Here is a 22,887-nt window from a genome sequence, read left to right as displayed (position 1 = left end):
TTAGAAGGGCAGACCCAGCAGGTAAGTTTTTCAGGCCTGCTGTTTGCTGCCCCAGTGGTGATTTGGAAGGAGATTATTTAATTTCAGATGAGAGAGGAAGTCAAAGTTCTGAGCCCATTCACTCCCCTTCTTAAAAATGGGGCATTTCTGTGATATATCAGTCAAAATCATAAATTATCTCATTCTGTTCTTAAATTTCCCTACTGTTGGCTTGATGTGTGTGTTAGATATTGTTTCCCTTAAATCATGTGTATGCCTGATGGTTGCTGTCACAAATTCACACCTAAGAGTTGAGCATCTTGTACCATGAGGAGAAGATAGGAAGAGCTCTATCAAGAGGCATGTATGTGCTGGGCACCCTCTGCCTGCATCGCTGGAGTTTTTGGGTGTGGATGTGTGGTCAGAGTTGTGTACTGAGAGTACCTGTTCACATGGTGCCTGCACTCACTGAAACGAGTCGCCTCAGAATCCCTTTGGGATAGAAGATTTTGCCAGAATTTGTCAAATATTTCTAAAAGATCAGATGATTTTTGAGCTTTGTCTGGGTAATGGGAACATCAGGGGCAGATTTATTTAATTATTTTTTTCCCCTTCATTTGCAGTGAAAATTACCTGGTTCGTTGGGGCAGCAATGGGATGCCTAAAGAAATTGAGAAGCTAAATAACCTACAAGCAGTTTTTACTGTAAGTTGTTATATTTACATCCAGGAAATTCTTCCTCCAGGCTGCAAACATCTGCCTTTTGGGTTCTTTCCTTCCCCCCCACCCAGCATATGGGGGCATGTGGTGTTTTGGGGTGTCTTTGTGGACACTTGAGATCTCAAAGGCAGCCTCAGAGGAATGCTCCTCTGCAGTATTTATTTGATATGTCAGTCCAAAGCAGGGTGTATAATTCTGCAACAGTCCTGCCAGTGGGTGTTGCTTGCCCATGCACTCCTGAAAATCCCATTAGCCACGTCTCTGTTGAAGGCTGTTGTACCTCAGATCTAGGCTTGAGACCACAGCTATTCTTCCTTGCTTTGTGGGTCCTCCTCTTCTTCACAACAAGACATTAATGAAAGAACTGTGCATGGAAGGAGTTGTTTGTGTCACCTTTGCTGCTTCCTGTCATGAGGATCTAGTATTTTGGCAGTTAACATCACTTACTCTCCCCTCTGCTATCAGAGAGTAATGGGATGTTTAGAAATTGCTGTGTGTGGAATTGCTAGTGTTTTTGGGGTGTGTTGGGGTTTGTTTTTTTTCCCATGGCTCATAAAGTACTGGTTTTACCTGTTCAAAGAAGAATCTCCCTGTATAAATGTGTACAGTCTAACACAACAGTCTTTCTCTGTCCTCTCCTGTTCGTAAAGCAGATGGATGTAACTTTATTGTAACTGACTTCTAGGACTTAAGCAGCTCTGACCTAATCAAACCCAAAATCAGCTTGGTGTGTCAGATCGTGCGGGTGGGACACATGGAGCTGAAAGATGGGAAGAAACACACCTGTGGACTCCGGAGGCCCTTCGGTGTGGCAGGTAGGAGGGGTTCAGCCTGCGGAGAAGCCCGGGTGCGGTGGCTGGGAATTGGGGAATGCCTGTGGGTGTCAGCAAAGCCCACTGACCTGGCATCAGGATCTCTGGCTTCAGAAAGGGGATGCTGAGCTACACATAGCACACGCCTTTGGGGCCTTTCAGTGAGGGTTGTGTGTAAGATGTAGCACTGTTACTGTGCTCTGCTTGTGTTGTCACCACCATAAAGATAACGCACTGCTGTCCCTGCAATGGGCCTCTCAGACCTTTACCCAAGAGGGGTTTGCTCCTCATGGCTGATGGGAGTTTTTAAAGGAGCCTTGTTGAATGAGACACCCAATTCCTCTCCAATTTCTGCAGTGTCCTGTGAAGAGGCTGGCTTGAAATTTGTGTCAGGAAACAATTTAAATTAATCAGCATTTAAATTTGTAATTTCTTTGCCCTGAAATGCCCAAGTCCCAGCAGTGCTTTATCAGAGAATGTCTTTGCAGTCCCTCCCATGGGCTGACTTGTGTGCCAGTGACAAGGTGCTCTCTAAAGAGCTGACCAGTGCTCTCTGTCACTGTCACCAGTGGCCCCAAAGAAGAAACTGCTGTTTCCATTCTGATAGAGAACAGCTTTCTGTGTCCTTTGGCAAATCTGTGACAAACTTGTGTCATTGCAGTGATGGACATAACTGATATCATACATGGAAAGGTGGATGATGAGGAAAAGCAACATTTTATTCCATTTCAGCAGTAAGTACCAGACTTCAGAGTTCATCATGTAGCTGGCTTATTTAAAGCAGTTGTCCTCTGGAGAAGGACAAAGCTGTATGGGAGCCTGGCAGCGTACCAAGGTCTCCACAAATAGATTGGCTTATGGCAGCAGTCAGCTCTTTGAAGGAAAAGGTTTTTGTCAGTCCTCTGAAGCTTTTGTTCCCTGTGATTTACATGTCTGTATGACAGGCTACATTGCTTTGGGAGTTTGGGCAATGCAGCTGAAATTGGTATGAGCTAAAGAACAGCACAGTGCAGCATAATGTTGGGGTGTCTGGAAGACATGACCTTCAAAACCATGAGGGGTTTGAGAGGCAGGATTTTCAGGAGGACCTGAGCACAAACCTCTCCTTGTCACTGTGGTGTGTTGTCTGCCTCTTGACTTTTCCAGGTGACCTCATAAGGGCAAATCTGAGGACAATAGGAAAGGGGTTTCTCCCTCTTTCTGGGAAAGAAGCTCCAGATCTGATGTGCTTTGCGTTTCCTGTGTTAGACACTTGTGTGTTGTGCCAGCTTTCCCATTGCTGGCTTTTTTGGCACAAGACAGGCACTGAATTGGAGCTTGTTTGGGCAGACTCAGTCAGTGTCTTAAACACAGCGACCTGTGTGGGGCAGCCCTGTATTATTAAAGATGTGTTCAGGGGAGATCAGGTGGATGTTTGTTTCCCCCTCCATACCTGAGGGCCTGAAAGGCTGGGGGGAAGGATGTCTCTCCCTTTGCAGAACAATGTTAGTCTGCTGCCTCTTCTGAGCAGGGGTGGGCAGGCAGCCTCTGAGGAGGCTGTTTGGCACATGTGGGTGCAGGAGCGAGGTTGGGTTCAAGATCCAAAGCTCAATAGACATGTTTGTCACTGGGAATAGGTTCATCACTTGTGTGATCTCACAGCAGTCATAAATTATCTTAACCTATTATCACTAATTAATCTACAAGGTCTCTTGGGGGGAAGGTCTGAGGCCACCTGAAGAAAGGCCTCAGCTCACCTGATGAGCACAGGGCTCTGTGTGCTGAGCTCTTCCTGTGGTGGTCAGTAGCTGGGCTTGTTCTCACAGCCTGTGGCTGGAAGATGAGAACCAAGCAGAGCTGGCTGTGTTTGTGGTTGTCCTGAAGGCTGTTATTTCAGTGTGCACAAATGGAGTCATAGAGTCTTTAGGTTACTTACCATAGTATTGTTGAATCTTTAAGGCTGCAAAAGACCTCTAAGATCATCATGTCCAGCCCAAAACCACCCTGTCAACTAACCCTGGAGTGCCACAGCTACACAGTTTGAACCCCTCCAGGGATGGTGATTCCACCACCCCTCTGGGCAGCCTGGTCCAACGCCTGACCACCCTTTCAGGGAAGACATTTGTCCTGATCTCCAATCTAAACCTCCTCGCTGCCTCTTGTCATGTTGCTAGTTCCTTGGGAGAAAAGACCAACCCCCACCTCCCTACACCCTCCTTCCAGGGAGCTGTAGAGAGCGATCAGGTCTCCCCTCAGCCTCCTCTCCAAGCGAAACAATCCTAAGCACGAGCTGTCACTGTGAGGTGTCTCCTGGGGTAACAGTGTAAATGTGTTTCATTGGGTTTGGGCAGGTGAAGAGGGGAAATAAATCCTGTGGAATCCTTTAAATTTTTTTCTTTGGAAAACAGTCAGCTGCTCTTGCACGTGTTTGATGTCAGTCTGTCTGCTTCCTGGTTTCTGTTGCTGTTATCCCCAGGATTGCCATGGAAACGTACATCAGACAGCGACAGCTAATCATGTCCCCACTGATAACTTCCCATGTGATTGGAGAAAATGAGCCTCTCACTTCTGTCTTCAACAAAGTCATCGCTGCAAAGGAAGTGAATCATAAAGGGCAAGGTACAGCAGCTGGGGGAGAAGCTGGTGTAGAAACCTGGTGTGGGAAGGGCTCCCTTTGCTTAAATGAAAAATAAATGGTTTGTGAAAGTCCAGAGATCAAGTTTGCTACCTTCCCTGAGCCAGACATGTGGTCTGTGTAGTGGTTCTCATCCCAGTACACTGGCAGCTAAAAAAAATAAAGCCAGGAGTTGTTTTTACTTGTGTGAAATGAAGGTCTCCAGCTGATGACTTATTTGCTAGTAAAATATTTTGATGATAAAGCTGTTTATTTTAACATACTCTTGAGTGGCTGTGGCTGATTGTGTGTTCTGGATGGGGCTGGGTTTAAACAGCCTGAGTCAGGAAAGCTTCTGTGCTACTTAATAGAATCTGCTTGTCTTGTTCAGCATTAGGGAACCAGCTTGGGGTATTTTAAGCTATTGTTACATGAAGATCACAAGAACAAACTTTTTTTTGTTAAACATAAGCTTAAATATTTTTTAGTATTTTTAGGGGGTTTTTTTCAGTAAAAAAGCATTACCTTTCTTTTCTTAGGTCTTTGGGTCTCACTGAAGCTGCTTCCTGGTGACCTAGCACAGGTTCAAAAGGATTTTTCCCACCTTGTAGACAGATCAACTGCTGTGGCTCGTAAAATGGGATTCCCTGAGATAATCCTTCCTGGTAGGTCCCGTATGCCCCTGCACGTCTGTGGAGTGGGAGAGCCAGAAGAAGTGATAGAATTGCTGCTGTCAATGGGTCTCTTATTTTTGACAAGGAATTGAAAGCATAAGCTTCCTTTCTTACACTGAAAATGGGAGTGTGTGTACTTTTTGGAAGAAAACCTCTGTTTAGCCAGAGACATTTTTGCTGGCTGTAGATTTGCTCCTGCTCCATTTAATCCATTCAGAGAGGACTGAGCCCTGGAGAGCTCATTGCATTTAAAAAGTTACACTAAGACACAAGCTTACAAAAAGGACAATAATACACTTGAAAAGATTCTGTATTATTTGAGAAGCTGAAATGATGTGATGCTGGGTGTCGTTAATTAGCTGGTGTCAATAAAGGCTAAGAAGGAGGTAAGGATAAGGTGGTACCCAGGGATGTTGAATGTTAACCTGTGGGAGGAAAACCACTCATCAAGTGCTGTGCGTTTCAGGCGATGTTCGAAACGACATCTATGTCACCCTGATACAAGGGGAGTTTGACAAGGGGAAGAAAAAGACTCCCAAGAACGTGGAGGTCACCATGTCTGTACATGATGAAGATGGAAATCTCCAAGAGGTACGATGGCCTTTGTGGAAGGTCACAGGCTGCTCGGTGAAAGCTCTTGTGCAGATGATCCTGTTTATCGACCGTACACAAGGACTGTGTGGCACTGAGGAGAGGTTATAGGTGATCTCAGTGACCAGAATGGAATACTCCCCAATAGATGAGTTTTTTACATTACTAAGAGATGTGAGCAGATCTTTAAAGATTCTGTACAGCTTTCAAAGGAGTGACACACATTGTGTTCCCTACAAAGCATACGTAGACTCTGAGTAACTCTGACATGCTTTGAAAATTGCAGACTGAAGATAGGTTTTGCTTTCCTCCTTGACCTTACCTTCCCTTTCTCCCTCCTCCCCTTGTCTTCCTGTCCAAAGAAAGCTATCCATCCTGGGGCGGGTTACGAAGGTGTCTCCGAATACAAGTCTGTTGTTTATTACCAAGTCAAGCAGCCTTACTGGTACGAAACTGTGAAGGTAAGAGAGTGATTCAGTCTTGCTTTTGGAACTCACTTAAACTCAGTGGGTGCATTGGTAACCATGTCCTGTAAATTGACTGGAGGTAGAGGGTGGTGCTGCATGTCCACTGTGTTTCCATGTGCAGGTGTCCATTGCCATAGAAGAAGTCAGTCGTTGCCATCTGAGATTCACCTTCCGACATCGGTCGTCACAGGAGTGTAAGTACCAGATCATCCAGCAGTGCTGGGCTCTCCCTGCTGTCACTGAGAGTTGCTGAGCATCCACCAAAGGTGCAGCCCTTGAAAGTCTCTCAAAAAAAACTCTTTCAAGGTACCTGGGAGGTGCAGTGACATACTGCCACATCCTTACCTCACCAGCAGATTTCCAAAATCCCAACCTAAATATCTGTACAGTTACACATGTCCATCTAGCAGCAGAGGTATCCCCTAAAATTGTGTGGCAGGAGTTGCTTCAGACAGAAGGTATTTCTGTGTAGCTGCAGATACCTACTAAGTGCCTTGAGATGAGGAGGGAAGGGAGCTCTTTCTCACAGAGTTTGCTAGTTCCATCGTGGTGGGGTGTGATGCCATTAAAGAAGCTGTGTGTAATTAGAGAGCTGCATTATGGGTGGTATGGGCATAACAGAGGTAATTCCTAATGCAGCTTTTTGTCTGCAGCTAGGGATAAGTCTGAGAGAGCTTTTGGCGTGGGCTTTGTGAAGCTGATGAATGCAGATGGAACAACCCTGCAAGATGGCAAGCACAATTTGATTGTTTATAAGGTGAGTTTGGTACATCCTTGTAGGTACCTGAATAGAGTACCTGTCTCTGACATCAGTCACCTGGGCAGTGTGCAGCAGTCACCCTGCTTTGGAGGGTAGGGGTGTGGGGGGAGAGCAGACCTGGTGCTTTCAATCACAGGAAGAGGGAACAGCTAATGCATTGCAGCAGAGCCACAGAGTGTGTGGGAAATCCTCCCCAAGTCTGAGGCTTGAATCACTCTGAAAGGCCAGTTCATGGGCAGTGTGGGCAGCTGCTGCTCCTTAAAGTTAGAGGCTCAAACAGACAACGTGAGTAAGCAGCTATAGATGTGAAGAGGTGTTTACAGCCCTCCCTGGCTGTCCCTGTCTTCAAGTGTGTCTACGGATGAGAACTGCAAGGAGGAAGTTGAGATGTGCTCCCTGTGAAATAACCCTTGTCTTGCTCTGCTTGATTGACAGGGTGACAACAAGAAAATGGAAGATGCCAAGTGCTATTTAACTCTGCCTTGTACCAAAACGGAGGTGGAGGAGAAGGAGGCCCCCTCAGGAAAGAACCTGCACCACCTCACCAACTTCACACCCACTAAGGACAGTACAAAAGACAGCTTCCAGATTGCCACATTGATCTGCTCCACCAAACTTACCCAGAATGGTGAGTCCCACTCGCAGCCTGGCAGCAATGTGCTGTGTATCTGAGGTGAAGAGGGTGCTTTGTGCAGGTCTCTGGTGTTGCAGCATGTGTGGGCACAGTGCCTTAGCTTTATTCCTGCTGTTTCCCATGTTAGTGCAGCCTAGTCCCAGCATTGTTGTCACCATGTTGCCTGTACTAGCTGCCAAGATGTTTGGAAGCCACTGGAGACTGTGGCACACAAGTATTTGTTTCCAAACCACCAATGTTAAATCCAACAGGTGTGTCAGGGTGTATAGAAACGGCACAGAGATGGTACCTACATGCTTCATTAACATGGAAGGCGTGTGTGAAACCTGCTAAGCTCCTTTGAAGGCCCCAACTGTAGTTTGAGGTCCTGGGCTGCCACAGAATTGTGATAACCAGCTCTCCAACTCCCTGTAATTTATACAAGGGGTTTCAATTGTAGCTTTAAGAGCCATCTCCAAGAGGCTGCTCTAAAGCATTAGTAAGGAAAGTCACGCCCTCTGATAAAATTCCTCGCTCAAGAGGTCTTGAGTGAACAAGAAGCCTGCAAGACTGTCTACCAAATGCCTTGCATGATCAAATTACACCAAGGTTTCCATTTATAGCAAGGCTTACCTTTCTTGCCAAGACAAAAGAACCATCTCAAGGTAATATTCCATACATCACTGTGACTTTTCCTTGTAAGCTGATGCTAAAAATAACCTCTGGTGCTTGATCTGTACTGCTCTGCAGCCATTAAGTCAGCTGTGGTGGTGTAGTCTGTTTCTAATTGCTGATGCTCTGTCCTTGCTAGTTGACCTGCTGGGTCTGCTGAACTGGCGCTCTAACTCCCAGAACATAGCTCACAACCTGAGGAAGCTGATGGAGGTGGAAGGAGGAGAGATTGTGAAGGTATGCATAGAGGTTTGTTATGTAAACACTTTCCTGCTTGATGTTGACCTTGAAGGATTGCAATTGTGGTGTACTCAGAAGGTCTCTCTAGGCTAGGAGAGCTCTCAGTAGTGGAATTCCCCAGCATTACTGCAGTTAAGTGTTGCCAGGATCAGGGAGAGAGTGCTGACTCCATTTTCCCCTGTGTCCTTAGAAGACACATTCCAAACCTGACTGTTAATTTTCAGTAGTGGCTCTGGGCCCTTTGGGTGTAGGGACTTGCTCTGTGTCTAGGAACAGAGTGCAGAAAAGGCCCAAAGAGCTGATTGTCAAAAGTACCTTGGGTAATCAACCTGAAGAGTGTGGAAGTACCACAGAAAATAGTCTGCTGAAGGATTTAGGAGGGAAGACTTCCTGTGGCTCCACATGGGGATCTTTTGGGAACAACTACAGTAACTGTGTTGTCCCCTCAAACCAGTCTTGATGCAAAATGTCATGCCTTAGTGCACTGAATGTGCTTGGTTTGGTGCAGTGCAGGCTTGTGTGGACAGAATTAAGTGTATTCAGTAGGTCTTTTGCTAGATAAAAAGCTGATAGAACAGAAAAGAAAGTGGGACATTCAGAGCCAGTAAGAAAAGATCCTCCAAGCTATAGTGAGGGAGAATAACATGACCACAACAATCCCTTGAGTGAGTACAGAACCAAGATGCCTTTGTAAATGCTCTTTCATGTACAGCTTTTACAGTTCAGCTGGGCTGGACTGGCAGGGGAAATCGATCACAAAGAGCAGGCTCTTCCAGAAGTAGCAGACCTTTCCCACCCTCTCACTGTTGCTTTTCCACCCTCTCCAGTTTCTGCAGGACACCCTGGATGCACTGTTCAACATCATGATGGAAATGTCAGAGAACGAAACCTACGACTTCCTCGTGTTTGATGCCCTGGTGAGTGAGTCTGGTAGTGGGTTCAGAATGTTTGTTCTTCAGCCGCGTTTTCAGCCTGTTCCTGGTGCTTCCTTTAGATGAGTGAGTGATGTTTTGCTCTGAGAAATAAATTACATTGAAACACTGAGTAAAAGACCTCAGAAGGAGTTTTCTACATCTTTGGGGAGGTGTGTGTATGAAAGGCAGTGGCTCTGGTGTTCTGTGTGGTAACAAAGCTGTGTGCTCAATGCTGGTCAACAAACCTGTTTGGGAAGAAATGGGAGGTCTGATGTATCCAGCTGAGATGGGTTGGAGGAGTGAATGTGGGAGTACAGAATGTCCTGGCTCTGGAGTAACAGGGCTGTTGAGTATGAGTATAAATCATCAGAATCTCAATTCTAGCTCCAAAAGCATCACTTCTTGGCTTTGATAAGCAGTCTTCAGCAGCTCTGTGAGCCCTTTCCATGGGGGCTGCAGTTCTTCACAAACTGCCCCAGCTTGGGTCCCTTCCATAAGGTGCAGGACTTCTCCAGCACAGTCCCCCATGGGTCACAGATATCCCCAGCAAACCTCTGGCATGGGCTTCTCATCCCAAGGGCTGCAGGGTAATCTCTGCTCCTCATCCTCCTCCATGGGCTGTGGGGAGACAGGCTGCCTCACCGAGCTCTTCACCACCAGCTACCAAAACCTTGACACACAAACCCATTACGATCAGTGCTGTTGCTTTGAGGAGCTTTTATCTCTTAAGATTTTCTATCCAAATGTTGCTGTGTGACCTAGATTCCCTCTGAGCAATGACGTAGCCACCTGTACCAGAGCATTTAATCACTGTTAAAATAAGAATAACACTATCTGTAGCATTCCTGCCATCAGAAAAACAAACAAACAAAACCTATGACCCAGCAAGATAAATGACATGCAATTAGAGGCTGTTGTGCTGAAGTTAGAGGTTGTGTGGCTCTGTACATCTGTTTCCTTTTCAATCTTTGGCAGGTGTTTATTATTTCTTTGATTGGAGACATCAAGTTCCAGCATTTCAACCCTGTACTTGAAACATATATTTACAAGCACTTCAGTGCAACCCTGGCATATGTGTAAGTATTGGTAACCACGGGCCCACAGGCTGGCATTCTGACCCTGGTACTTTAGGTAAACCATGCTAACGTTGACAGGGGCAGCACAGACCAGTGTCTGCCCTGTTCTGCTCTGCTTTTAGGACAGAGAAACCCTGTAATTACTCTCTCTGCCCTCTAAAATGGTTCTGTTGTAAGAGGGGGTTGGGAGGTGAAGGAACACGAATTCATAAGAGATCTGGTCTGATAGGTAATGCTGCTCATGGAGCTGTCCTGCCCCTATCTCCATCAACTTTTTGAACCTGTCACACCCCAAAACTACTTTGAGCAGAATAAAGTTTGAAATAGTCTGTATGCTGTGTGCTCTAGCCCTAGGGGTTTGTGTGGGGGTGGTCACAGGAAGCAGAACCATAGGTGGCTGAAATCATCGAGGAGGTTGTGGTGGATGGTAGCAGAGATAAGTGTGGTGTCCACACAGGCAGGTGGGGAGGTCACAGGCTTCAGAACAAGACTCAGTGTCAGGGTTGGGTTTCAGTCTGCAGATTACATGAAGTTGTGCTTAGACACTGAAACTCTCTCACACAGAGAGCATCTCACATCATTTGTTTGGAAGAAATTTGCAGTTCTTCCCACTTCTGCCTGTGGGTATGGACAGTGGGAGCAATTCTGTTTCCCTGGAGTGTTTATACCTTTGGGACCCAAAGTAGTTCTAAAACATTCAGTCACAGCTGTTAGTTGTTGGAAGGGAAAAAGCTGATGTGCAGAATTTATTCAGGTACCTGTGAAAATGTAGTCCTTTTGGTCAACCTGTTGACTTTCTGTGCTTAAGAACGAGGGGTGTGTTGAAGTGCTACAGCTGGTGGAGAAGCCAGGAAGCCACCCACATCTTTTGACTTACCAGTCAAGGTCCTGCACCCCCCAACCCCAAGGTCAGTCAGCCTCTTTTGATGGGCCATGACCTAAAAAGAGTTCAGCAAGGGAACAATTTCCTCTAACCTGTGGAAGATGCATCACTCTTTCCTTCTCTTCACTACAGATAAACCTTATCTGGTTAGTGAGCACGCTGTATGTGGGTCTGTTGGTCCCTGGCCTTTATTTCCAGTTCAGTGTGACAGTGCTGTGTCTGTGCAGTGCCAACTGGGCAGTGACATTAGATAGTGCCCTTCACATGCTCTGCCTGCCAGAGTTTGAAGAGGGAATTGGATGCTGATAGTGTTGCAAACAGAGTGAGCAAAGCTGTCCTACACACGCTGCTTTGGGTGCTGAGAGGTATTTAATAGAAGAGGATTTTATGGTTTATCTTAGAGGAATTTGCCTGGCTCTTAGCTGCTGTACCACTTGCAGAAGACCTTCATCTTCTGAGTTGGCAGAGACTGGATAGCAAACACTCAGCACGTGTTTGTGCACCTTCTGTGCACGGTTCTTGAGGCTCTCAGTGAGTGTTGCTTCCGAAGAACTTTGTGCTCTGTGGTCAGCAGTGCTGGCACCTGGGGAAGGTGTCAGGCCACTTTGGGTAGCTCTGGGTTTTCCAGCTTCCTGAACACTTCACCTGAGAGAGAAAGAAAAACGGATCAAGAATTTGTAGATAAACTTGTTGACTTCACTAAGTATTTTGGAGGGGAATAGGCTGTGAAGAGGAACGCCTGTTACCTGTTCATGACTGTAGTTCCTCTCTGAAATAAGGAAGTTAAACTTACACAGAAACTCAGCTGTGTCTATATTTATTCTTTTTTTTTGTTTGTTTTATTTCCAAAGGAAACTCACCAAAGTGTTGAACTGTTATGTGGGAAATGCTGACGACTCCAGCAAGACAGAGCTGCTGTTTGCTGCTCTGAAAGCCTTGAAGTACCTGTTCCGATTCATCGTCCAGTCACGAATATTGTACCTCAGGTGAGACCAAGGTCACTGCTGTCCTTAGGCCTCCCTTTGGATGTCAATGCAGTTCCTTCCACTCGACACCTCTGGAGGGGATATTCTTCAGCATACCTTCTCTCCTTGAATTATTAAGGATATTTTTCTTGTCTGCATCTGGAGTTGAGTAAAAATTGAAATCCCTGAAGAGGAGGATCCTTTTAGTCACCTGTATCATGGTGTAAGCAGTGTATGGTAGTTAGTAAAAAAGTGAAGACCTGGGCTAAGTTCCTTGTACCAGCTTTGAGAGACCAGTGCACACATGGTCACTTGAGTGAGGTGAGGGTGACACCTTGTCCAGTTAGTGTATGGTTAATGGCAGCAGGTTTACTGTAGCCTCAGAACATGCTTTCAGAGATTTACAGTGAATGTTTGGAATCCTTTCCCTGTGTTCATTCTGGCTTTTCTGTGTAAGACAGTGTGAGCTGTTTGGTCCTTGGAACCCAAGCAGAATGTGGTGTGATGGCAGTTGGAAAAGGGCAGCTTTTCCCTGTAACAGGCTTCACAGGAAATTACTGCCCAATCCCATGGTGTACATCGGTGTCTCTGTAGAAGGAGATTGCATCAAGATGTTGTTCTATGGGAATCATGTTTCAGCTGTTAGCCTGGATTTATGTGTATGGCTGGCTCTCTCTGTTCTTTGTAGGTTTTATGGGAAAAGTGAAGATGGGGACGAATTTAATGACTCAATACGCAAGCTGTTCCTCTCCTTCAATGTCCTCATGGACCGGCCTTTAGAGGAGGCTGTCAAGATTAAGGTATGTGTAATTAGCAGGGAGAGGTAATACCTTTTATTAGATCAACTGATGCTGTTGGGATGGAGGTGGGAGAAGAGAGGAGGATGAGTGTTGGCGCGCATAAAACCCATTCAGATGAGTCACACCACCTGTTCTCATGACCTGTGTGTGGCAGGAAAGGAATGATTAAACCCCAAAGTTTATCAGATAGAGAGAGCTGCTGCTTTGCTGAAAACCTTTCAGCACCTGCTAGGGTGAAAGCTAACAACCAGCAAACGTGGGATCTGCTGCACTGGGGGAAGCACATCAACCTGTGACATCAACATTGAGGGCACTGGACATAGAAATGGTAACCCACTGCTAGTGTAGATGTAATGCTGGGAATGAAAGTCATGAAAAAACCAAATGGTTTCCAAATGGATTGTGGGTTTTGTATTTGCTTGTTTTTCTTATGTCAACTAGGTGATGAACCTCGTGTTTATGCTCTGAGGAGTGGATCAGCCGTGCACTGAGGCTACACAATTGCTAAAGGCAGCAAAGCCTTCAGATGGCTTTCTTTATTTCAGTTCTTCTAGACAATGTGCTTTTCTGTCTTTGAAGGAGAGATTGATTCTGAATGTTTATTTAGTACTTGGGTGGTTTAAAGCCCAACTTTGCTTCTCATGCAGTCACAGTGCCTGCTGGCAGTGGCCATGGAACATCCAGGACACCTTTAATGATCATTTTATCTATCTGTCTCTGCTGTGTTTATGAAACCCATGCTGGCACCTAGGTAACTTCTTATGGTGTACCTGGACATGCTGAAATGTGGGTAACACTGAGTCAGTTAACTCACTGGTGCTTCTCATGTCAGGCAGTGAGGAGTATGCCCCCTGTAACTGCAGGGTGCTTGCAGAAACTCAAGGATTTGGCTGTGAGTCCTTCCTCCTTCACCTCTTCCCTCTGTGCTGCAGACATGTGGCTGCTGGAGGCTCTTTGGATGCATAAGTTGGATCTGAAACCAGTTCTGGTGGCTGCATCTTTGCTCTGATGAGAACAGGAGATACCATGGGCGCTGTGGACATTGTTGTTGAGACTTTGCACCCTTTTAGACCGAACGAGCCAGTCAGTCTGCCTCCGCTTCCACGTGTCTTCCATCTCCTTTGTGTTTTTCTCTTGCAGGGTGCGGCTCTGAAGTACTTGCCAAGCATCATAAATGATGTCAAACTAGTGTTTGACCCTGTTGAGCTCAGGTAACCGTATTAAGTTTGTTTGGCCTCTAAATCAGCTCATCTGTTAGAGAGAATTTTGGAAGCTTTCCTGAAAAGAGCTGCCCCAGTCGTGACATGATGATGCACGTCCCTTGCAGGAATTTGAGGAAGCACTTGCAGGGCTTTAAAGAAAATCAGTTCAGTTCAAAGAATCTCTGCAGCTCCACTGCCCTGAGCAATTTTAAGATTTTACTGAACAACAAAGTTTGAGGATGGGGGAGCACTGTTAAAATGTTGTGTGAGTCTGCACCAGTTTTTAATGATGAATTGTGTGGTGAATGGGAATGTGGGGCAGAGGCATACCCCTGGTCAGGAAAAGAAAAGTGGTATTTTTTCAGGAAATGCACAATGCCACATGGATTTCTGTTCTTTGGTGTTTGTAGCTTTGCCTGGATCTTCCCAACCATGCCTCCTTGTTCTGACACACGTAATTTGCTCGTGCACGGTAGACAGACAGCAAATGCACATAAAATTTAATTTAATGGAATCTCAGATGGAAATGAGTCATCACTCATCCAGGGGCATCTGGCAAGATGTTGTATATAGCAGTGTTTCAGGTTTCAGTGGTGTTCTGCTGCAGCTTTGCCAAATTCTGCTCCCATTATATATGGAAATAAGCGATTGTCTTATGCTGGCAGTGGAGGGCAGAGAGTGTTGCCTGTGCACAAGCTTCTGAGATGTAAGTAGTGTGTCTTGGGATGCAAGCTTCAGTGTAAGAGGTTGAAGCCTGCAGTTTCTGAATACTGCTCAGTTTTAGTAGAAGTCCTGTGATGAGTTCCCTGAAGACAATTCACATGGTTTGGCTGGAGGCCACGTGCAGGGGACGTGTCCACACAGTGAGCAGGCTGCTCCACTCACCCGGGTGCAGGACACTGAAGTGCAGGGTGGGGACACGTTGGTTGAAGGAGCTGACTGCCTGTTCTCTGGTTTTCACACTAGTGTCCTCTTCAGCAAGTTTATCCAGAGTATTCCTGAGAACCAGTTGGTTCGACAGAAGCTGAACTGCATGACCAAGGTAGTGGAGAGTGACCTGTTCAAACAGACAGGTGAGTAGCACACTGACATCTCTGGGTCCTCTTGGGGCTCACACCCTTGAGGCCAGAAATGTCTTTGGAGTTCACCTGTCCTTTGTGTTGCCATCAGTGGTGCTCCACCATTAAACCCTTCTCTGGAAATACTCCTTGCCATGGAACAATTGGAACTGTTTTGCTGTTCAGTCTCTATACAGCACTTAATACTGTAGGAGACTGACCTGGCATGTTGATTTAGAATGGGGCAGAAGCTGACAGTGTATTACTTGATGCAGTCCATCTCATTACAGGTTATTTATTGCTCTCCCTAATCTACAAGTGGTAACTCAAGTGGATTTAAGCATGTCTTGGTGTCCCAAACAGTTACGAGCAAAAAGCCCCTGCATGGTGCCCATGTGTGCTGAATGCTGCAGAACTTCCTGACAAGCTGTGGTGCTCTCTTTTTCGTTTTCAGAGTGCAGAGATGCTCTCCTGCCACTGCTGATTGATCAGCTAAGTGGCCAGTTGGATGACAATTCAAGCAGGCCCGACCATGAGGCCAGCTCCCAGCTGCTTAGCAGTGTTCTTGAAGTCCTGGATCGGAAAGACGTGGTGAGCATGAGCTGTTGAGGGTGCAAATTAAGGTTAATCCTTCTTTTGAGGAGTTCTGACAAAGAAATATTCTCAGTTTGTGCTTTAAAGAACAAAGTTCTGGTGTTTGCAGGAGTTGTGTTGCATTGCTGTGCAGCTCTCTGAGTCTCTCTAGTCCTTTGTCTAAACAGGAGCTGTGAAGGTTGAATTGGCTGTAGTCACTACAGTACAAAAAGCAATCGCTGTCCTGACTAGGGAGGAAAATGTTGTTCACAGCTACTGTGGTGTCATCTTGAATTAGCTGGAGCAAGTCCTAAAAGCACTTGTTTTCTGGATTTCTCTGCCATGAGCAAGGGACAGCAGTCATTATTTGGTCAGGAGAATGCAGTTCCTCACCACATTATTCATGGAAATTGATTCTAGTTGTTAAAAGAGTAGTTTGAAGTGAAGAGCCATTGGGTTTACCTCTGCCAGGATGAACTAATGAAGCTGGTATAGATCAATTACGCTAGTTCCCCACCAAGTCTATACCTACAGCGTTTGAATCAATTACTCATGTGCCTTAAATCTCCTTTGCTTGCATCCTCTGATAACAATTAACCGCTGTCAGGGCAGCCCTGCCACAGGAGGAGCACTCTGCAGAGCACTGTGCATTAAGAGTTGTCTCAGGTTTCCCTTCTCACCCATCCCCAGGGCCCCACTGCTGTCCACATCCAGCTGATCATGGAGCGGCTGCTGAGGAGGATAAACCGCACGGTGATCGGGATGAACAGACAGTCTCCACACATCGTGAGAGCCTCTTCCTTGCTTCAGTTCCTGCTCTCCCATTGGTTACAGTGGAATTGATTCTCTTGGGAGATCTGAGTGGGTTGCAGCGATGTATGAAATCATCCTTCCGTTTCCTGCAGGGCTCCTGTGCCACTAAAACATGCCTGTTGGTGGTTATCTGAGACCAGGCATGAGGATGCAGATTGTCCTGTTCCAGCTCTGAGCCATGGCTGGCTGTGATTTCAGGTTCCTTTGGGCCTTTGTGCACGGAGAATTTGGTTTCAGTTTCTGATACACAGGGAATCTGCAGGAGAAAAAAGTTCTGTTCTTGTCCTGGGCTAAATAGGATTAAAAGCCAAAAGATGAGGCATCTCTGAGGGGTGTTTCTGACTGCTGTGTGGCATCTGAGAAGGTGTAAGCAACTTGGTTAAATTAGCCAGTGCTTCATGTGCAGAAAGGTGGAGAGCTGGGTGTGTATCCCACTATCTAATTTTTGATAACTCTTGAGGTCAAGTTAATGCTGTTACCAGGACACCAGCCAGGAGAGTCCCAGCTGCCCAGAGTAAACTTCAAAATTGTAGAATTGTTTAGGTTGGAGAGACCCTTAAGATGCAGTGAGGTGGTTCATATGCATATGTATTCCATGGATTTGAGGTTGTGTTTGTCTTGTGAACTCGGATCCCTGAGGAAGAAAGGGAGCTAAAACCAGTCTTCAGATTTAGGAAGTCTTGACTGGTGGGGGTGGAGGACTAAACAGTCACACTGACTGTCAGGATGTAGATGAGCAGGAGTGTGGTCTGTGATATTTGATTAGGAAACATATGCCACACTTTGAATTGACAGTGCTTAATACAGGAAAAATAATGAAATGCTCTGTTTTTCCTGTTCCAGGGTATTTTTGTGGCCTGCATGACAGCCATCCTGAGGCAGATGGATGATTGCCATTACAACTATTACATCAGCACTTTCAAGACCAGGCAGGACATTACTGTAAGTCAGCCTGGCTGGGGGTAGCTCAGCCTGTAAAGAATTGCACTCTGCTTTTGAAAGGTCATTTCATGTTCCTGTGTTCAGTTGGGGTGATTGTCCTGCAGTGCCTTGGGGCACCCAACACCACTGCCTCTGGGGGTACAGTCACATCACTGCTGGGTATGACAGTGGGTGTCACACCCTGTAGCACCCCAGAGTATCACTTGTGGCAGTGAGTGGAAGCACCTTTAGTGACTATTTATGTCTGGGAAGTAAAACCTCAGGAACCAGAAGAGAGAATAAAGGTGAGAAGGAAAAGCATTTTCCTCTGATTTATTCTCACTGTCTCTTTGAAGTTCTTTCTCCTCCTCTAGAACTGAATGAAGTGCTTTAGTCTTGCCTTGGTGGGCAGCAATGCAAGTAACACCCTCTGTGGTAAGAGCTGTGTACATAGCACATCACCAAAGACTTACCCTATGAAACCAGGAGAAACACAAGGCTTTGGGATGTTTTTCAGGGTCCTTAGCATTGACAGCTCTGTCCAGATTTTTCCCCAAGATGCCCAGAACCACACCCAGCCTTTCTGCTTGTCTCTGAAGCATGGTGCAGCAGCTGTTTTGGCTGGGTTTGGTTCCCGTGCTCCTTGCCTTGCAACTTCGGAGTGCCTCCCTGCTTCAGTACTGGCTGGGCAAGAGCCTGGAGTCGTGGTCTTCCTGTAAAAGCTGGATCACACCACAGAGGAGGGGTTTGCGATCCCTTTCGGGGTCCCCTCCCTGTGCCGGTGGGTTGTGGCATCTGTTGAGCAACGCGGCCACCTACAGGTCACACAGCTCTGTGCTCCTCGGCCCTGTCTGCAGAGAGCACTCACCGTCTGGTTTCAGACTTGCTTTTTATGCTATTGAAATCATATAAGGAAGAAAAATGAAGTGGATTCAGGAGCTCTGCAAGCGTTCATCAAGCTAATGAGGGAAAGGGTTTCCAGCAGGGCTGTGTAGCAATACTGTGCCTGAGGAAGGAATCTGCTAGGAGGGCAAATCTGGAAAAGGTGGATTCAAGGCAGAATGGAAACAAATTCTGTGTGGAGTGGGCCTCAATTGAGAATTGTTTTTCTTGAAAAGCAGTTGAGCTGGGTAGGAGACCATCCTGACTTAGGCTCAAGGTGCTTAAAAGCTTTTCTGAAACATAAACTGGTTGAAGCTCAGCGTGCAAGTTACAGATGTCTCTTGTTTTGCCAGGTAGTTCTGCATCTTCTGTCTCAAATAGGAGAATGTTTCCTTTGTATTTTTGTCTGTACACATAGAGCTTCTGCATGAAGGCACTAAAGCTGCCTGCATAAAAATCTCATCTGTAGTCTGATTTTTACAAATCCTTCTACAGGAGCAAGCCTGGAGCTGTGGTGATGTAGTAGATGTTAATCCAGCAGAACATTGCACTTTGGTTTACTGCAATAAATGTATTAATTTTTGTTGGCTGTTGCTTGCTTTAATTTGCTTGGGTATTTTCAGCCCTGGCATCGCATCGTTACTTGGTGGTTTCAACACTGTTGTCAGTGAATTCCTGCTTTCAGGGTGCCCCATGTCAAGTCCCAACCTTTCCATCAGGCTCTGATTTAATGATGCCTGGAGGATTTTTACTGAGGCAGCACCAAATGCCCATTCCTCTCTCTACATTGGTGTTGTGTGCCAGTTCTTCAGAGCAAGCTGCTCAGCTCAGCAGAATGCTTTTTTGTCCTGGTGGGTTGTACTTTTGCTGGTGGTCTTTGCAAGGTGGGGATGTCTGTGTGACCCCCTCTGTGTCCCCCTCGTTTTGAATGCTAATGTGCTGCCTCTGCAGAGAGCAGCATCCATGAAAATGCTCACAGGAAGCACTTGTGCCTGTAGAGACCACAACCAGAGGAAGCTCAACTACCTGGGGAAGGGAAAAACACACTGTCATTTCCATCTTTTCCTTCCTGCTCAGGGCTGGTACACTGGCATTATTCAGGCATTTGGAAGCAAGTCCCTGAATATTGATTTTCTTGCTTTTTAATCCAGCTTGTGCACCAGAACTCCCTCCAACACAGCTTAATTCAAACCAGTAAAGACAGATTTAATTAAACAGATCAACATGCTCTGTGGAATTATTTCTCCTTCTGTAATTGAATGGATGAGATGTCAGAAATAATTTTAGTTATTGGAATGTGCCCACAGAATAAGAGAGCCTTCTTAGGAGGTACAGTGTATTGATTGCTAATCAGTGCAGTCCTTAATCAGTGCAATTGCAAACATTTGCATTTCCCTGTATTTTCCTGTACTCAACTTGATCAGCTGTGGTTTTTATTTTTCCAACAGGACTTCCTGATGGAAACATTCATTATGTTTAAGGATCTGATTGGGAAAAACGTCTATGCAGCTGACTGGATGGTGATGAACATGATGCAGAGCAGGTACGTGGTTGCTGCTGCTTTCAGCGTGGCTCTGGAGCCTTTGTGGCTCTGACCGGAGGGCGACTCGCACGGGCAGGCTTGCACACCACTGGGGTTACCTGGGCTTAGTTTCTTTTACAGTTTCAGGGTAATGGAAATTAAATGGAGTAAGTTGTAGTGCTCCTGCATTTCTCTTGATGGAACTGGGAACCTTTCTTCTCCTGCCCAAAGGCTCAGAATCAAGCCGTGCAGCCTCTCCTGTCCAGTTGCTTCTCTGCTGGACTGCGGCGGAAATTGGAGGAGCCTTTTTGGTCTCAATTCTGGGGGAATCACAGGGTGAACGTAAAGCTGGAGTTGGGCATGGATGTGGTCTAGGGTTCAGTGTGCTGGCCTGCAAACTAGAGCTGCCCAGATTCCTTCTGTCCTCTGCTGCAGACTCTGGCCCTGTGCCTGTCGGTCTCTCTGCGAGGTCTGTGTGAGTCGAATGGCACTGGCTCCCTGTGTGGCTGCTGTGCTACGTAGCAAAGCCTGACCAAGACCACCTTCTGTGCTGGGAAGGAGGTGAAATGGCACTGTAGAAGAGTACATGTCATGTGTGGGGGCAGCTGTTCTTGTCCCCTGAGCCTACGTGTAGGGGTCACAAACCCAGAGCTGCAATGTTACTCTTTTCAAGGGCTGCCTTGTAAGGGATTTTCTGTCTCCTCAGGGTTTTCCTCCGGGCAGTGAACCAGTTTACCTCTGTACTCAACCGCCTCTTTCTGGATCAGGCACATTTTGAACTCCAGGTAATTGTTCCATTGTTTCTGGATTCTCTTGTGGAGCCCAGTCCTGACAGGCAGCAAGACCAAACGAGTCCCACCGTGATGTGTGCCTGTGGAAACTGTCCCTGGTCTGTAACAGAGAAGCAGCAGAATCAAAGCATTCAGAATCAAAGCGTTCCTGAGTTATGGAGCTCTGGGTAGCACAGCAATAAGTTGTGAGTAAACTGCTGCAGGCTTTACAGGTCAAGTTGGGCAGTGTGCTGACAACAGCTGGTCGGTGCTTGACTGACTAAGGACAAAATGCTGTACAGATGTACCAGCTGGGACCTCCTGTAGCTGGGAGGTACAAGACCAGAGTGAGGCATTTTAAGCTGCTGTGTGCTTCTGGCTTGCCAGCCACTCTTGGTACACTTCCTGCTCACACTGACCTGGGAGACCACCGCATTCGGGCTGAGTCGCTCTGTTGTGCTGGTTGTTGCTTTTCCTTTGTCTTCTCCTATTTTAGACTTGTTTCTCCTCCACAGCTCTGGAATAACTATTTCCATTTGGCAGTGGCCTTTCTCACTCACGAATCCCTCCAGCTGGAGACCTTCTCCCAAGCCAAACGCAACAAAATCATCAAGAAGTGAGTTTACCTTTAAGAAGTTGCCAGGCTTTTTTGCTCTTAAGAAGCTTCACGTGTTCTGTCCACAGCATCTTAAGATGAAGCATGCCATGGAATTGTTTGATTAACAAATTGTGATTCTTATAAAGGGGTGATGAGGACAGATGTAAGGTCTTTACCCTGGGGTTGTCAAAGTCTGGTCAAACAGATCCTGAGCTGTTTGAGCTCACTTTAAGCACCTTGCCCAGAGATACTTTCCACTGGAAGATCTGTGATGGAAACCTTGATGCATTTCCCATAGTTGTACCTTATACAATTCCCCAACCATTAGGTAAGGCAGCTAAACAAGAGTCCTAAAAGCCCTGTAACGTTTTTGCCCCCTCCTTTGTTGCTTTGGTTTTGAAAGAGGGAGCAGTTCAGAGGCATCCATCAATGCCAGACGAGAAATTTTTAGTAGCCTGGCCAAATTCACAATGGCACTGAAAAGCTTTAACTTCTGCAGCTGGCACCAAGTGCCTAAATATATTTGTCCATCTTAATGTAGAATTTGGTTAGAGCTCACATCTGTCTTCTGCAAGAATAAGGGCTTTAAGGAGCAGTAATATTCTTACATTGTCTCAAGGCAGCAGTCAAAACTCTTGGGATAAACACCAAATACAACAAAATTCTTGTTAGAAATGCATGAAGTAGTGGGACTGCAGCTTTATGCTGCTCTCAGGGAGTCTGTGGTCTTCTGCCATAACAGCATGTGGCTATTCTCTTCCTCTGTGCATTAAGCACTAGTGCTGAGGAAGGGAAGGGAGAAGAAAGATGTGGTGAACATGTAACAAGGTTTGTAATATTGAGGAACTTCTTGGTAGACTCCTTGGTATAAGTGCCCAGCATACTCAGGTGGGTGTGGTGGTGAATTTGTCTTTTTTTAGGGAGACAGTAATAGGTATCTGTGACTTTTGCTGTTATCTTTCTATTACAATTAATAATTTGCTATTGAAATTAATTTGCAAAGATCATTTCAGTGCACAGGACTTCTTACTCTTTTTCTTTCTAATATGTTTTCCTAGGTATGGAGACATGAGGAAGGAAATTGGCTTCAAAATAAGGGATATGTGGTATAACCTGGGTGAGTTCCAGCCAAAGAATTGTCTTTATTGAATGAAGTTCTCAGGCTGTGTTTCAGATCATTTATTTCTTTCTAAAAGATGCACATACTTAATGTGGGGAAATACACCAAAGGTTCATCTGTTTCACAAAATCTCTTCCTTTTCCTGTGAATAGCTTGCAAAAGCTGATCTCTTCTCACATCAGCTGCTGAGATAATTTCTTAGATTCCTTGTAAAGGATGCTTTATGTTATGAAGGACAAGAGTAGTGTGTGATTTGCAACACTGCATGTAATTCAGTTCACTTACTTTCTTGGATTATTCCTCAATTCTGGAGCTGTAAGGTGTTCATTCTGCTTGAACCTGCTGTTACCACATCAAACATTTGTGCCAAGTAGGGGAATGTCTGGGGTTTGTGCTCTTGATCTTTATGAATCCTGTGCTTAAACCTTGGGATGCCCACGCCCTGCCTTTGGCACGTGTCTGACTGGGATTGACTTGCAGGTCCCCACAAGATAAAGTTCATCCCGGCGATGGTGGGCCCGATCCTGGAGGTGACGCTGGTGCCGGAGCCCGAGCTGCGCAAGGCGACCATTCCCATCTTCTTCGACATGATGCAGTGCGAGTTCAACTTCAGCGGCAACAGGAGCTTCCGCATGGTGAGGCAGCCAGCGCCGTCCTCCCCCCCTGCCC

The 22,887-nt window shown here is 46.1% G+C and overlaps 1 protein-coding gene across 1 annotated transcript in view; it reads left to right on the top strand.

Moving 5' to 3' along the window:
• Window positions 1–22,887, top strand: part of DOCK5 (dedicator of cytokinesis 5) — a gene marked incomplete at both ends in the record, with an annotated part of 62,222 nt that overhangs the window by 22,599 nt on the left and 16,736 nt on the right. Inside the window, 25 exons of the mRNA XM_084274004.1 lie at window positions 603–684; window positions 1,385–1,514; window positions 2,173–2,245; window positions 3,967–4,109; window positions 4,644–4,769; window positions 5,245–5,369; window positions 5,732–5,830; window positions 5,958–6,030; window positions 6,490–6,593; window positions 7,032–7,224; window positions 8,021–8,118; window positions 8,949–9,038; window positions 10,011–10,111; window positions 11,846–11,980; window positions 12,648–12,759; window positions 13,900–13,970; window positions 14,928–15,034; window positions 15,474–15,610; window positions 16,283–16,378; window positions 17,249–17,347; window positions 19,657–19,751; window positions 20,437–20,515; window positions 21,016–21,116; window positions 22,157–22,215; window positions 22,699–22,853. Of these exons, the coding sequence (XP_084130130.1) occupies window positions 603–684; window positions 1,385–1,514; window positions 2,173–2,245; window positions 3,967–4,109; window positions 4,644–4,769; window positions 5,245–5,369; window positions 5,732–5,830; window positions 5,958–6,030; window positions 6,490–6,593; window positions 7,032–7,224; window positions 8,021–8,118; window positions 8,949–9,038; window positions 10,011–10,111; window positions 11,846–11,980; window positions 12,648–12,759; window positions 13,900–13,970; window positions 14,928–15,034; window positions 15,474–15,610; window positions 16,283–16,378; window positions 17,249–17,347; window positions 19,657–19,751; window positions 20,437–20,515; window positions 21,016–21,116; window positions 22,157–22,215; window positions 22,699–22,853 (2,683 nt within the window). The remainder of the gene's footprint in view (window positions 1–602; window positions 685–1,384; window positions 1,515–2,172; window positions 2,246–3,966; window positions 4,110–4,643; window positions 4,770–5,244; window positions 5,370–5,731; window positions 5,831–5,957; window positions 6,031–6,489; window positions 6,594–7,031; window positions 7,225–8,020; window positions 8,119–8,948; window positions 9,039–10,010; window positions 10,112–11,845; window positions 11,981–12,647; window positions 12,760–13,899; window positions 13,971–14,927; window positions 15,035–15,473; window positions 15,611–16,282; window positions 16,379–17,248; window positions 17,348–19,656; window positions 19,752–20,436; window positions 20,516–21,015; window positions 21,117–22,156; window positions 22,216–22,698; window positions 22,854–22,887) is intronic.

Source organism: Gallinula chloropus (assembly GCF_964237585.1).
Source record: "Gallinula chloropus genome assembly, chromosome: 21".
Taxonomy (NCBI): Eukaryota; Metazoa; Chordata; class Aves; order Gruiformes; family Rallidae; genus Gallinula; species Gallinula chloropus.
This window is presented reverse-complemented; position numbering and strand designations above follow the sequence as displayed.